We start from the raw sequence: 14330 nt of genomic DNA, 5'->3' as shown, positions 1-14330 counted from the left end.
CCCAGTTTTTGCCATGTGAGTGCTCTCTTGCCTGGCCTTTTCTTCTGGGCATGGTCAGTCAATGGTGTGGTGTCTACCTTCAGGCTATATTCACTCCAACAGCTCTTACTATTTATGTGCTTCTGCGAGTCCCAAGTCACTGCTATCCCTGACTAGCTTCATGTCCCCTTGGCTCATGAGCTGCCTTCCTTGCTCCAGAGGTCTCTCTGTCTGTACACCCCAGAATGCAGCAACTGTCCAAGCAACTGTCCAAGTTAATCGGAAAATCCAAATAACACTGAGCCCTGTGCTGGATATAGGCAGCAAGAGGGTCCAAGGATTCATTAGACTTAATATCAGCACTTTCAGACACAGCTTTCTCAGAAAACTACATGACTGGCCTGGTTTCTCATCACAGGGAGTGGAACCACCATGTCCTTTACAACCTGAGCTTGTCACTGCTAAAACTTCTCAGGGTATCTGGGACTAGCCCTCCCCTTCTCCACAACTGCCTCTTGTGGCTGTCTCCACCCAATCACTATGGTAGATTGACCCCAGAGACCCTGAAGTATAGTTATTCTGTAGCTTATGATTCCCAGAGTAGCTCAATCTTAAATAATAAACCTTTTCCCAAAATGGCTTCTGATTATATCATTTCTATGCATCAAAGATGCTACATTGAATTTCTTTTCAAACTCTAGCCTGCCAGGTAGAAGGAGTTATTTTCAGAGTAAAACCCCACATTGTATTTGCAGCTTACAATAACTGGGAGTTTCTTGAAAATAATTTTTTTCTTTAATTACTATTTCAAACTCCTTTGTGTGATAATGGGAGACATGAAACTGGATCTGCTTATGTTCATGATTGAATTGCTGGTAATAGGTCCCCAGTATGTGGTAGGTAGACACTCTGCTCACTGAATGTTTGAATTGCCATTGTTTACCCCTATTGTGGCCATTAGTGATAAAGAACTGTTTAAAATTAATGGAGGTTACCACAATACTGTATAAAGTGGAGGTTACCACTTTATACAGTGGAGGTTACCGCAACACTGTATAAAGTGTTGTCAAGGAGCAGCCAATGTTAAATTAATCAAGTCTAAATAATTTATCTGTTGTGTAGCATGTATTTCTTAATCAACTAAACTTGGGTCCTATGCATTTAATTTTATTCCAAGGTAAACTACTCTGGAGCACAAATTATCATAGGATTTGAAGATGGTGTTGTTCGAATTCTTGAACTCTATGATCCAAAAGGGCTCACACTTTTTACAGGACGGAAGAAAATTTTGGATGCTGATATTTATTTTAAACAGGTTTTCAAGCCCCATAATGCTCAAGTCACTGCTTTAGCTTATGAACGTGATGGAGAAATTCTAGCAACAGCGGTAAGCTAAAGATTTACCTCTTGTTGCTTATGAAATTTTATGATTAACCATGTGTTATAAATCCATCTACTTGATCGCATCTTATTTCCTGAAAATAATTTTCTAAGAATATAAATATTTGTATTTTGCTTTTGTTGTGTTCATATTCTTTCAGTGTAGTTTCTGTAGAACATTAAAAGTTACTCTTACAAACTGAGTTCTAATTCTTACTTTAAATGAATAGAAAATTTCATCTGGGAACCATTGTGGATATATTATTTTAAATCAGCATTTTATACTTGCTTTTTGGGAGGAAGGGTACTGGAGATTGAACCCAGGGCCTTTGCACTGAACTGCATCCCCATTCTTTTTTATTTTTTAGTTTGAGACAAGGTTTCGCCAAACCACTTAGTTGCTCTGGCTGGGCTCAAACTTGTGATCCTCCTGCCTCCATCTCCCACAGTGCTGGGATTGCAGGCATATGCCACTATACCCGTTTAGCATGTTTATGTTCTTAAATAGAACTACCATAAGCTAGGGAGTGTGGATTGATGGTAGAGCAATTGCCTAGCATATATAAAGTCCTAGGTTTAATCCTCACACTACAAAAAACAAAAATGAAAACAAACCAACAAAACAAAAGACCCCCCCCCAAAAAAGAACTCCTATAAATGAAGAGAATGTGTAAATTCTTCATGCATTAAGATGCAAACATGTACATTGTGGGATTTTTTTTGAGAATTAATTTATGTATAAAGAATTTATGTACAAGTATGGTATTCACATTTTCAGAACCACATACTGGAACAAATAGGGAAAATTAAGCAAATAATTTAAATCATGTTTTCAGAATAATCTTAGATATATGATCATTGAATATACCATATGCCATTAAATGCTTTTTTGTACTCTATAAACTAGATTTCATAGTAATATACATTTGGCAAATGTGTCTCTTTTTTCTCAGAGTAAAGATCACACTGTCTTTTTCTTTGAAGTGGAAAAAAATTATAAGCCAATTGGTTATATTAAAACTCCTGGACCTGTTTGCCAGCTGATATGGTCCACACTGTCTCATGTAAGTTATCATTATCTGTCCTCAAGCTTAAATCTCAATCACTACCTAGTGAAGTGATCTTATAGCTAGAGAATAATAGGTGAGTTTATTAACCCCACAGGAACATGGTGACAGAAAGTGCAGGTGGCTGCTGCTGAGCTCAGCTGATCCAGAGATACTTGGGGGCTCTGTACTTTCCTTACTACCTCCTTTCTCTTCCAGACTCTAAATAGTTGGCCACTATTGCCTCTCAAAACACAAGGTTATATCAGGCTTTGCTTAAGCAATGATGACTTTCAGCTAGACATGCAGCATGTCAGAATGCATTGACTTGGATCAATCAGTTAGTCTCTCTGACAATCAGAAGCTCAATTCTAAGACCTGAGTATACTTTTCCTCATCTTTTATCTCTTTACTTTTCTTCTACTCACAATACATCTTTTTTCTAACCTTCCATTGCTTCTTTCCTAACAATTGGTAATTCAGTTTTGATTATTAATATCATTAATATCTCTATTTTGCCAGGTGTGAGCATAGGATAATTCATTTAAATGTTGATTGTCTAAGTGCTCTGCAAAGTGCCTAGAGAATGATACGGATAAAAACCTAGAAGTGCTGGCAGGATTATTGGGGAAACATTTTAAATCCACTTGAAGCTCTTTGAAGAAAAGGGCTATAGAATATGTTAGTATTGTCTGGAAAAACCATTTAAAAAAATCAATCAATAAATACTTATTGTTGCTGTCTTTACTAGACACTGTGATAGATTTGCTAAGCTGAAATAAGTCTTTATTCTCAAGGAGAAAAATTGCATATAAAAAGTATATACAAAGTATGTATACATACATTTAAAAACTTTATCACTGAACAATAAAAGGTTTCACAAGGGAATTGGTGACAAAAATCTCAGTGGTATAAACTGTTGCAAACAGTGCATGAAAGACCACATGGACACAGGTTTTAGTGAGAAAAGGATGGATTTATTCTGTCTCGATGCAGACAGGGCTAAGATTCTGAATGATTTTAGCACCAGCTAGCTGAGAGAGAAATCAAGTTTTTATAGGGTTTGAGAAGGGGACTATAGTCCTCAGGAATCTGGAGTGGAATGTTTATGATTGAAGGTCCAAAGACAGTCAGCACAGGTGTGCAGACAATTGCTAGATTTCTTGGTGCCAGGGAGATTATATATTCTGTCCTAAATTTTCTTTATGGACATCTGTTCTGTTTACTGAGCATAGCATGGGCCTTTTCCTGTTGTTTGCTAAGAATGGCATGTTTGCTGTGAAAGTCTCATTCAGCCCAGGCATATTTCTATCTTTTTGTAGTCGTATACAGAGAAGGGCAGGAAAGTGGGCGATGCTTCTCATGGCTACTTACTACATGACAAATGGGTAGCATGGGCAGCCTAGATGGAAGAAAGAGCTTGGGGAATAGGGGTATATCAAGGAGTGGTCAGGATCAGCATCCTGAACGCATCCTACAAAAAGTGTGAAAGATGTCTAAGGAGGCTGACACTGGTTTAGCAGGGAATGAGTTAACTGCAGAGGCTTGTAAAGATAATTAGGAACTGGCAGGAGAAGCTGGGGTGGGGGTGGGGGAGTGCTATAATCATCGGGTGTGTCAAAAGAAAGAAGAAGTCTAACTGGGTTAAAGAGTGTAGAGAGGAGGGGGAAAGGGCCCTTGCTAGGGTGAAGATGAGGGTGAGCATGAGAAATGATTTCATCCCTGAGGAAAGAAGGAACCAAGTTGGAGTACCAACAGAATGGAGAGCAGAATCCATAAAAGAACACATAATAGAAACACAGGATGTTTTAAGTACCCTTTGTCAATTATGGATGTTGCAGGGACTCTGGAATTTGGGATAGTTTGAGGGAAGTGAGGGAGCTTACTTACAATTTTGACAAGGAGGGATCAGATGAGTTAGTGACTGAACACAGTTTTACCTGAGAACGATGACTCTACTGGGGAGGATCTTGGAGATAGGCAGCCACTGGGGTGCTGTAGACAACCAGGAAGGGTCCTGTCCACTTAGCCTGTAGAGACTGAGACTCAGAGTTCAGCATCTGATGGGCAAGAGGCTCTGGACAAAGGGTGAAGCATCTGTGGAAGTGCCACCTGTGGGGTAGGGGCCTGTATTAATCAGGAAGGGACGAGGAGGAAGAGGGAGAACAGCCATAGCAGGATGGCAGGCTGTGTGTGTGGATGTCGTGGGTGGCCTTCTGGCACGGGCAGCAGTCCCACTGTACCTGTGAGAGTGCTGGCTAGCAGGACCTTGACCTCTATGGCAGCACCATGTGAGATGGACCTGTGATTGCTGCTGTGTTGCTGGGTAGTGAGAGCATCAAGCAAGCTCTGGGGAAGAGAAGGGAGCAGTGATGCTGGGAGGCCTGGGGAGCTGGGAGGTAGTTGTCATGTCTGGTGTGACAAAGAGCAGAGTCAGAGTGTGAGGGCTGAGCCTTCCCAGGAGGCACCTGGAGAAGGGTCCATTTAGTCCATATAGTCTTTTGTGAATGAGTTAATTAATTCCTCAATAAAGAACAAGATGCAGAGAATCAATCATCAGCATCAGGGCAGCATCAGAGCTGAGAGTTAGAGCTGCTGCTCCAGAGCTCAAGAGCTGACAGCTCTTTATTCCTTCAACAAAACAGCAACTAAAAGGTTACAGTGTTCTTTAGTTTACAGCAGTTATGGTGTCTTTTCAGTTTACTGAGCCATGGTGAGAAAAACACCTAATGTATGACCTTGGCCATGCTGTGCATGTGTGGTTGAGTATGTTAAGTCATTCTCAGATAACTGTGGCCTGTAATGTCCATGTCCCTGAGAGTGCATTTGTAAACTTAAGTGTCCTCAGACACCCTCAAACACTCAGGCTTTGAATATAGGCAGAAGTGGTACCCTACACAGGGTCAGCAACTAATGTCTCCAGCTGTGACCCAGCCTATGACAAAACATGGGTGAGTGACCAAGACAGTTATCAGGATGATTGGTCAAACATCAAAGGGAAAGACAGTTCTTTTCCTGAGGATTTCTGTGACCAGCACTGGATTTAAAATCACACAGAAGAGAAAGATGGACCTCTCTCTGTCCTTGTGCTTGAGGGGAGAGGGAGAGAAGCTAAGGAGAAGAAAGGGTGGAAGTATGTGTCGCGAGCAGGTACCGTGGGTAAAGAGGACTCAGACTCGGATGGCAATTCACACACTTATCTTGTATTATTATAATTCGTTTCAATACAATTACCACACAATATTAAGTCTGCCAATTACCACATCCCTGTACCTGTACTGCGCAAGTCCTTATGGGAGCGCGATGTTTACTCCCGCAGGGTCAGAGGGTCCGATCCATAGGCGAAGGGCATCGAGTCGGCGCTAGGCTATCCACCTCTCCACGGCTTTCCTCGTCCTCTGGTCTCGTCTGGTCGGCGGCGATGCTCCCCCCATCGGGATCAGGTGTGCAGATGTCTCAATCAGTAGTCAGATCATACTGACTGGCCGACTGGTCGGTGGACGGATCGTCGACTTGCTTGGGGTCTTCAGCTCCTTTTATACTATTCTAGCTGGGCATTCGTGGTATTGGTTCAGACTTATCACACTGTCCAGCTTGGGGCATACTCTGCCCAATTCAGGGTACGCTCTGTCCAGTTTGGGGGTACGCCCCGTCCAGTTCGGGCTACACCCTTATCAGTTCCATACCACTTAAGGTTCTACTTTCATTACTTTCATATCTTATGGTTACACATCACTCTTATGATTGTGTTATACTTAGGTTACAGCACTCTTAAAGTCACAGCACACTTTAGGGTTACAGCACACTTAGAGTTATACAATTCCATCTTATTCCAAGGTGTTCTCCACAGTATGGAGTAGCTAGAGTGGTGGCAGCTATGGGGGGTGGGGTAGGAAGGTGGTTCTTAAAGGCACAGTGTGAAGAGGAGAGAAAGAGGGTGATCTTAAAGCCACAGAGTCCATTAAAAGGCACAGAGAGTGACAAAGCAGGGCGGAGGTGGCTAAAAGGTAAGAAAAAAGCCCTACCTGGTCTGAAGCTGCTGGAATGGCAGGAGCTGGGGAGCTGCCTACAGTACTGGAGCAAAGTCCAGAGACCTGTGTCACCAGGTGGCCTGAATAAGATGTTTAAGATAAGGTGTAAAACCCTCCAAGGAGGGATACCCTTTCCTGAGTTTTGCCACCAAATTTTACAAACAACACATGAGAAACCACCCAGACACAGGCTTTAGTGAGAACAGGCTGGACTTATTCTGTCGGGATGCAGATAGGGCTAAGATTCTGAATGATTTTAGCATCTAGCTGGGAGAGAAATTTAAGTTTTTATAGGGCTTGAGAAGGAGCATATAATCCTAAGGAATCTGAAGTGGAATGTTTATGATTAAGGGCCCAAGGACAGTCAGCACAAGTGTGCAGACAATTACTGGACATCTCAATGCTGGGGAGATTATATATTTTGTCCTAAATTTTCTTTATGGCCATCTGTTCTTTTTACTGAGCATAGCATGGGCCTTTTCCTGTTGTTTGCTAAGAATGGCATGTTTGCTGTGAAGGTCTCATTTAGGCCAGGTATGACATATACAATTTGTGTTTTGAATTTAGAGTAGGGAACTATCCAGAAAGGGAAAAGAAGTTGGGACTATATCTCAGTGGTAAAACACTAGCATAATATTGTTGTTGTGCCCAGATTGTGAAGTCCCAAAGACCACCAGGAGGCCGTTTCCGATGTAAGCACATGAGGGTCGTTTATTCAAGCTTAAGCAGGGACTCTCAATTGTCACCGACACAGCGGATGGAGATTGAGAGCCCTGAGTCCCAAACTAGCAGGGTTTTTATTGAGAATACAACAAGCTTTGGTTATTAGTAGCCAGGTGATTGGTTAATACTTAATACATATGAAGTGTAGGGTTTTGGTTGGCTAGGCTTTGGGGGTCGAAGGGGATTACGTATTGGTTTTTGTAAGGGAGAAAGGGGCAAAGATTAACGGCCGATTGTCACATACTGATCGTTAGCAGACCCACTGACTAATGGCCGCATCTATCTTGTGTGGACAGTCAGCTCATTAACTGCTTATCCTACAGATAGTGTGCCCGGAACGCTCTTTCCCCGGGCACACAGGTGGTTGGGTAATAAACTCAGGAATTTCAAGTGGTGAATTCCTAGTTTAAGCACAAATTTGAGAGAACAAAGGAGACGGCTCCAAAATGGAGTCATTTTGGTCCCACAATTGTAACATCTGGGAAGGGTTGTACACCACAGCAGGCTATGCCACACTGAATCATCCAGGGGTGGACAGCAAGCCACTGCTCAGCTGCATCATGCCACTGTTCTGTTGGAATACCCAGTCCCAGTGATCCTAAACCCAGCATCAGTAAAGAATGAAAAAAGTAGTTTAAAATAAAATAAGACAGTTTATTTGAAGACAGGGAAAAAAGAGGGGAGAGATGACAACAGCTACTCTGGATGAGTAGGGAGAATTCAAAAGTGAATAACTTGTAGATTTCTTGTCTGCAGCTCCTTTTATTGAAATCTTTGTCCTACATAGGTTCTTAGAATCTGATTGCCTCCCTGGCTGTCTTTCATCCTAACTTTGGATTTCTTCTGAAAAATGAGACCTTTCCCTGTCCTTTGGTAGAAGGTATGACTATGGGTGGGGGCTTTATGGACAGAGAGTTTAGGCTAAAGTATTAAGTGAAGGGGAGTTTGTGATTCTTATGTTAATGGAGCTACCTAGGAACTTCCTGGTCCGGAGCTCTTTCTCTTTGTCTCCCTAATTGCTTGACTTTAGCTGCCTTAGTCTTTCTAATTCCTCAGAGTCTAGCTGTCTTTGCCTTTCTAATTGCTGGACTCTGGCTGCAGAGGTCAAACTACCTTATTAATGTTTAATAAAGCTGAAAGAGTACTTCATCCTATCTTTTCCCTACCTACAGTGCCCCCCCCTCGTCCCTATGTAAGACCGAGGGCCTTACCAAATGCTCCGAGGAGCTGACTATAGTGAAGCACACCCAGGAATCCCAGTGGTGCCTTCAGAATGTAAGACCAAGAGCCTTACCAAACGCTCCAAGGAGCTGACTACAGGGAAGAACACCCGGGAAGGAACACACTGGACAAGTTGGGAAATAGACCTTTATTAGTCTGGCCAGATGGCACTCCCAAAGCAAAATAGCTTAGAGAGGCAACTGGCTCAGAATCCGAAGCTGTTTTTATAGGGAGTTGAGGGGGAAGTTAACATATTAAAGAAAAGGGGACAAAGGTTAGTGGTCGACTGTCACATATTGATGGTTAGCAGACATCTGCAGCTTGTTCTAACAATTGTGGTGCCTGGAATATCAGTTCCGGATAAACAAAGAGTTGAGTAGTTTACTCTGGGACTCTAGGTCTGTTACAGATCCCTAACTAGTGTCCTTAGACTATCTGGGACTCTAGGTCTGTTATGGATCCCTATCTAGCGTCCCTAGACTAACAAGCATCTCCATCCATTAACTCACATTTTAATCACAATGGGGCTGGAGAAAAAGGAACAAAAGTTATGCAGTCCCACATTCCCCACTGATTTTTTGGAACTAAGTAATCTTACACACAAACGTAGGTATCCATTGTATACAACAACATGACAATAATAAGCATGTATACGCAACTATGATGACAAGAAAAAGTTGTTTTAACCATTGTAGGTTGGGCAACCACGAAGTTAACCATTTGAACAAGTCCCCGCCATCCTTATTATATATTTTTTCAACCAGATCTTCTAATTGTTTTACCTTTTCTTCTATCTTTGGACCATTATTGGTAAGATTGAAACAACACATAGTTTTTACTCTTTCACAACCTTGGTGGTGGAGGAGCAACAAATAGTCTATTGTTCCTCTATTATCTAAGATTGCCTGTCTCTGTTCCTGTAACTCTTGGTTAACTAATGCCAAGGCTGATGAGGTAGCATTTAACCCTTTGACCACCTTGCATGCTAATTTTCACACTGCCTTTTCAGCATGGACTCCTATAGAAGGCAGGGCAACAAAAGAGGCTATCATGGTTATTACTTCAGCATCTGTTAACAGACCTACATCATCATCACATCCTGGTGCAGTGTAAGGTGACCAACGTTTAGTTCTGTTAGGCACAACCAAATCAGTCCTGTCTGGCAACACTACAGCTAGATGACTAAAACAGCAACGGGTCTTGGTTAAATTTGCTGGAATATAATTAAAGGTTATTCCTTCACAGGTATAAAACCATCCTATGGGCAGGGAGATATGGCAATTATTATACACAATTTTTTTGTTTTATGTGGCAGGACATCCCTTTTGACTGTTTTATCCTCAGACACTTGGTTGTACAATTTTCATACATAGCACATTCAGTTTTGTTTGACATAATTACCTTGGGTGTATATAATTTGACAGCATTTTTAGGTTTACGGCAGGTGTCATGCCCCCAATTATAACTATCCATGTAAGTAAGATTTTTTTTCCTGGGATGTCCTTAAATAGGGTATAGGGTCATATTAACTCTAAAGAGGTGCATACCGGAATGAGACAGCTTCCCAGCACATAATGGAAATTTACATCAGCATTTAAGCAGAATTCAGACAAGTTAAGCGAGTTTGCCAATTGAATCCATACATTTTTTGTGTGATCTAATCCTCTTGGGGGCAATAATGTCAGTGTCCCAGAGAATATCATCATCAAGGTGAAACATCTCCAACCCATTCCAGTCTTAGCTTTTGGTCGCCTGGTTGGCTGATAACCTTCCACTTGTCCTTCTTGATGTCTGTGAGGGGTCCTGCTTTTAGATGGTTGTGATGTATCCAGGCAGAATGTCCAGCCACCTTCACCACCAAGGGAGTTGACAGGACAATAGGAACCGGTCCCTTCCAATGAGGTTCTAGGGTCTTGGAATCAAACCTGCAAATAAAAACCAAATCTCCCGGCTTATAGGGTAAAGGTTGTAAAGGGTTTTCATTTGGACTAGTCATTTTCTTTCGTAATGTCTCATGTAGCTCTGACTGAAGCTGATGAACTGCCTTTAAGGATTTAAGGAGTCGAAGGTGGGAAAATTTTTCCTTTAATTCTACATCTATTAATGGAATGATTGGGGGAGATCATCCGTAAACAATCTGGAAGGGGGACAGATTGAGGGGGGGCTTGAGAGTGCACCTCATTCGGAGGAGGGCAAAAGGGAGAAGCTCTACCCAATCGAGTTCAGTCTCTAAGCATAATTTAGTCAGAATTTCTTTTAAAGTTCAGTTTGTTCTTTCTACCTGTCCTGAACTTTGAGGCCTATAGGCACAGTGTAGATTCCACTTTATTCCAAGGATATTACTAATTAACTTACATATCTTAGCCATAAAGGCTGGACCATTGTCGGACCCCAGAGCTAAGGGCAAACCAAAACGGGGAACTATTTCTGTCAGGAGCCTTTTAACTGTTACTTCTGCTGTCTCCTTTTTAGTGGGGTATGTTTCTACCCATCCTGAAAATGTATCCACAAAAACTAGCAGGTATTTGTACCCAGACATGCCAGGCTTCATTTCAGTAAAGTCTAATTCCCAATGTTCTCCTGGAGTTAGCCCTCTGTGTCGGACCCCAGGGGGCCCGGTTACCCGATTAGCATTTACCTTGAGGCAGGTGGGGCATCGTCTCACCATGTCCTGGGCCTTTTGGGCTAATCCCTGGCTGACGAAATAGGGTCTTAAGGCAGCCGTCATCCTTTTTTCACCGAGGTGGGTGGACTCATGTAGTTCTCGCAGCAACGTGTCTGCTACAGCAGCTGGGAGCACCACCTTTCCCTCCTTAGTTGTCCACCACCCATGTCTTCCTCGAGTCCAGTGTCTCCTGTTCATTTCCATTATCTCTTTGTCTGTATATTCAGGTTTTTCTGGGAGCACTGGTGTGGGAAGCAGAACCATTTGCTTCCCCACTGATTTTTGGGCGGCTTGTCTGGCTGCCTGATCAGCAGCATTATTACCAATCACCTCGGGGCTTGACCCCTTTTGGTGCCCACGGCAATGGATGATGGTAACCTCTCTGGGCAACCAGATGGCTTTTAATAGTGCCAATATCTCAGTCTTATTTTTAATTTGCTTCCCTTCGGAGGTTAGCAGCCCTCTGTTCTGATAAATCTCCCCATGTACATGGGCGGTGGCAAAAGCATAATGGCTATCAATGAATATATTTATCCTTTGTCCTTTTCCCAATTCCAGAGCCTTAGTTAAAGCAATCAGCTCAGCCCTCTGTGCTGATGTCCCTTGAGGTAACCCCTGCTCCCTTTCCACCTGTTGGTCCTGGTTGACCATCGCCACTCCAGCATTCCGCACACCATCATGAATGAAACTGCACCCATCAGTATAGAATGTTATCTCTGCGCAGGGGAGGGCCTGGTCCGTCAAGTCCGGACGTCCTCCCTTCAAGTTTTCAAGAGTCTCGAGGCAATCATGGATGGGCATTTGTTCGTCCGATTCTGGGAGTAGAGTAGCCGGATTGAGGCCCGCGGTGGTGGCAAACTTAATGCATGGCTGTTCTAATAAGAGTCCTTGATATTGTAACAGTCTGGCATTAGACAGCCATTTGCTGGGTGAGCTATTTAACAAGGGCTCAATGGCATGAGGAGTGATCAAAGTTAAATCCTGTCCAAAGGTCAATTTGTCAGCCTTTCGGGTTAAAGCAGCTGCTGCTGCTATTGTCTTCAAGCAATTAGGCCACCCTCGGGCCACTGGGTCGAGCTTTTTGGAGAGGTATGCTGCAGGCCACTTCCATGGCCCCAAAAGCTGAGTAATTACTCCCTTAGCCACCCCATTTTTCTCTGTCACATGCAAGGTAAAGGGTTTGTTTAAGTCTGGCAGTGCCAGGGCTAGTGCTGATGCAAGTGCAGTCTTAAGCAATTGAAATGCCTGCTGGAAAGCCTCAGTCCATTGGAGGGGTGTATTTCCTCCTGCAGTGGCCTCATGTAGGTGTTTGGCAATCTCAGCAAAGCCAGGAATCCAAATCCTGCAATAGCCAACTGCCCCTAGGAACTCTTGCACCTGTTTCTTTGAGCCTGGCTTCGGAATCTGGAGAATTGGAGATACTCTCAATTCTGCCAGCCTCCTCTTTCCCTTTTCAAGAATATAGCCCAAGTAGGTTACCTTGGTCTGGCAGAGTTGAGCTTTTTTCCTGGACACCCGATATCCCAGTTCCTGAAGGGCTTTCAGGAGGCCCTCGGTGGCTGCAATGCATTCCTTATCGTTTGAAGTCGCCACCAGGAGGTCATCAACATACTGAAGAATAGTCGCCTGGGGAAACATTTTTCTTACCTGTTGCAGATCTTTGCTGAGAGCTTCCCCAAACAGAGTGGGGGAGTTTTTGAATCCCTGTGGCAGCCGGGTCCATGTCAGCTGTCCAGTTGTTCTGGTGTCTGGGTCAGTCCATTCGAAGGCAAAGAGGGGCTGGCTCACAGGTGCTAGAGGCAGGCTGAAAAATGCATCTTTAAGGTCTAATACTGAGTACCACACATGACCGGGAGGGATGAGACTCAACAGAGTATAGGGGTTTGGCACTGTTGGTTGAATGGTCTCCACCAGGCTGTTTATTTTTCATAAATCCTGTACTGGTCTGAAGTCTGATGTGTCAGGCTTTTTCACGGGAAGCAGTGGTGTGTTTCAGGCTGTCTAGTAAGGGATCAAGATGCCGGCTTTTTGGAGTCAGTGGATGTGTTTGGAGATCCCCACCTTGGCCTCATCAATCTTTTTTTTTTTTTTTTTTTATCTACTAGAAGAACCCCGTCTTTTTTTTTTTTTTTTTCTTGGTCTCTTTTTTTCTCTTTCTTTTCAACTTTTCATAATCCCTCTTGTAATGGCCCTTTTCTTTGTAATATGCACATTGATCTTTTTCTAACAAGGGCCATACTTTATTTTTATCCTTTTTTAAAATTTTCTCTGTATTCCTTTTGGATAAAACCTCCATCTGTCAAGGCTGCAATGTTCGCCCTTCCTATCTTTTTAGCCATTTTATCATCAAGAGGATCCCTATTGTTAAACACCTTCATTGTCATGCTCATCAACTTTTCCCTATTTTCTCTCTCAAATCCTTCCATCCACTGCAGTTTCTTTCTAATATCTGGGGCCAACTGAGTAACAAAAGCCAAATTGATTGCCTGCCGATTTGCAGGGGCATCTGGGTCAATTGGAGTATATGTATGATATGTTTCCAACAGATGCTCCAGGAAGGCAGAAGGGGATTCCTCAGGTCCTTGAAGGACTTCGCTTACCTTGCTCAAGTTGGTAGCCTTTCAAGCAGCTCCCCTCAGGCCAGCTAGGAGATGCTGATGGTAGTTTTGGAGAGCTTCTCTCCTGCCCGAGGAATTAGCTTGCCAAGGGGGACGGGTGGACGGAAGTTGTGCCTCAAGACAGGCCCGCTGTTGCTTATCGAGGGGGCCCTCTGTTCCCCCTAACACCAACTTTATGGCTTGCCTTCGGATCCTTTCTCTTTCCTCGGAGGTAAAAAGAGCTTGCAGAAGTTGTTGACAGTCATCCCAGGTTGGGTCATGTGTATGAAAAACAGATTCTAGGAGGGACATCAAAGCCTGGGGTTTTTCTGAAAAAGGGGGATTTTGGTGTTTCCAATTATACAGATCACTGGTAGAGAAAGGGATATAGACATAATGACCCTGTTCTACTTCCCTAAGAGGCAGAAGAGGAACTGAACTAGTCTCTTCAGTGAGAGCTCCACTGGGACCATAAGGGGCCCCTGTTCGTATGTGGGAGGGGGAGGTTATAGAATCTGGAGATTTTCCTTCTTCGGGAAGAGGAGGGGAGAGAGAGTTTCGAGCTCTGGGCCTGGCTTTATCAGAGGAGGAGGATGGCTCCACATAGGGTGGAGGTCTTATAACAAGATCTAAGGGGTCAGGATCTTGTGAGAGCACCAGCTTGGGAGCCCGGCTTTTGGCCTCTTGG

At 43.4% G+C, this 14330-nt stretch overlaps 1 protein-coding gene across 9 annotated transcripts in view; it reads left to right on the top strand.

Moving 5' to 3' along the window:
- Positions 1-14330, top strand: part of Cfap44 (cilia and flagella associated protein 44) — a 110247-nt gene that overhangs the window by 33168 nt on the left and 62749 nt on the right. For all 9 annotated transcript variants that reach the window (XM_087215532.1, XM_087215553.1, XM_087215549.1 and 6 more), the window contains 2 exons: positions 1157-1366; positions 2313-2423. In XM_087215532.1, the coding sequence (XP_087071658.1) occupies positions 1157-1366; positions 2313-2423 (321 nt within the window). The remainder of the gene's footprint in view (positions 1-1156; positions 1367-2312; positions 2424-14330) is intronic.

Source organism: Heterocephalus glaber, unplaced genomic scaffold, assembly GCF_053883595.1.
Source record: "Heterocephalus glaber isolate CG9 unplaced genomic scaffold, H.glaber_assembly_v1.0 deba00000122, whole genome shotgun sequence".
Taxonomy (NCBI): domain Eukaryota; kingdom Metazoa; phylum Chordata; class Mammalia; order Rodentia; family Bathyergidae; genus Heterocephalus; species Heterocephalus glaber.
The sequence above is the reverse complement of the archived record's forward strand: the minus strand, read 5'-3'. Positions and strand labels throughout refer to the sequence as shown.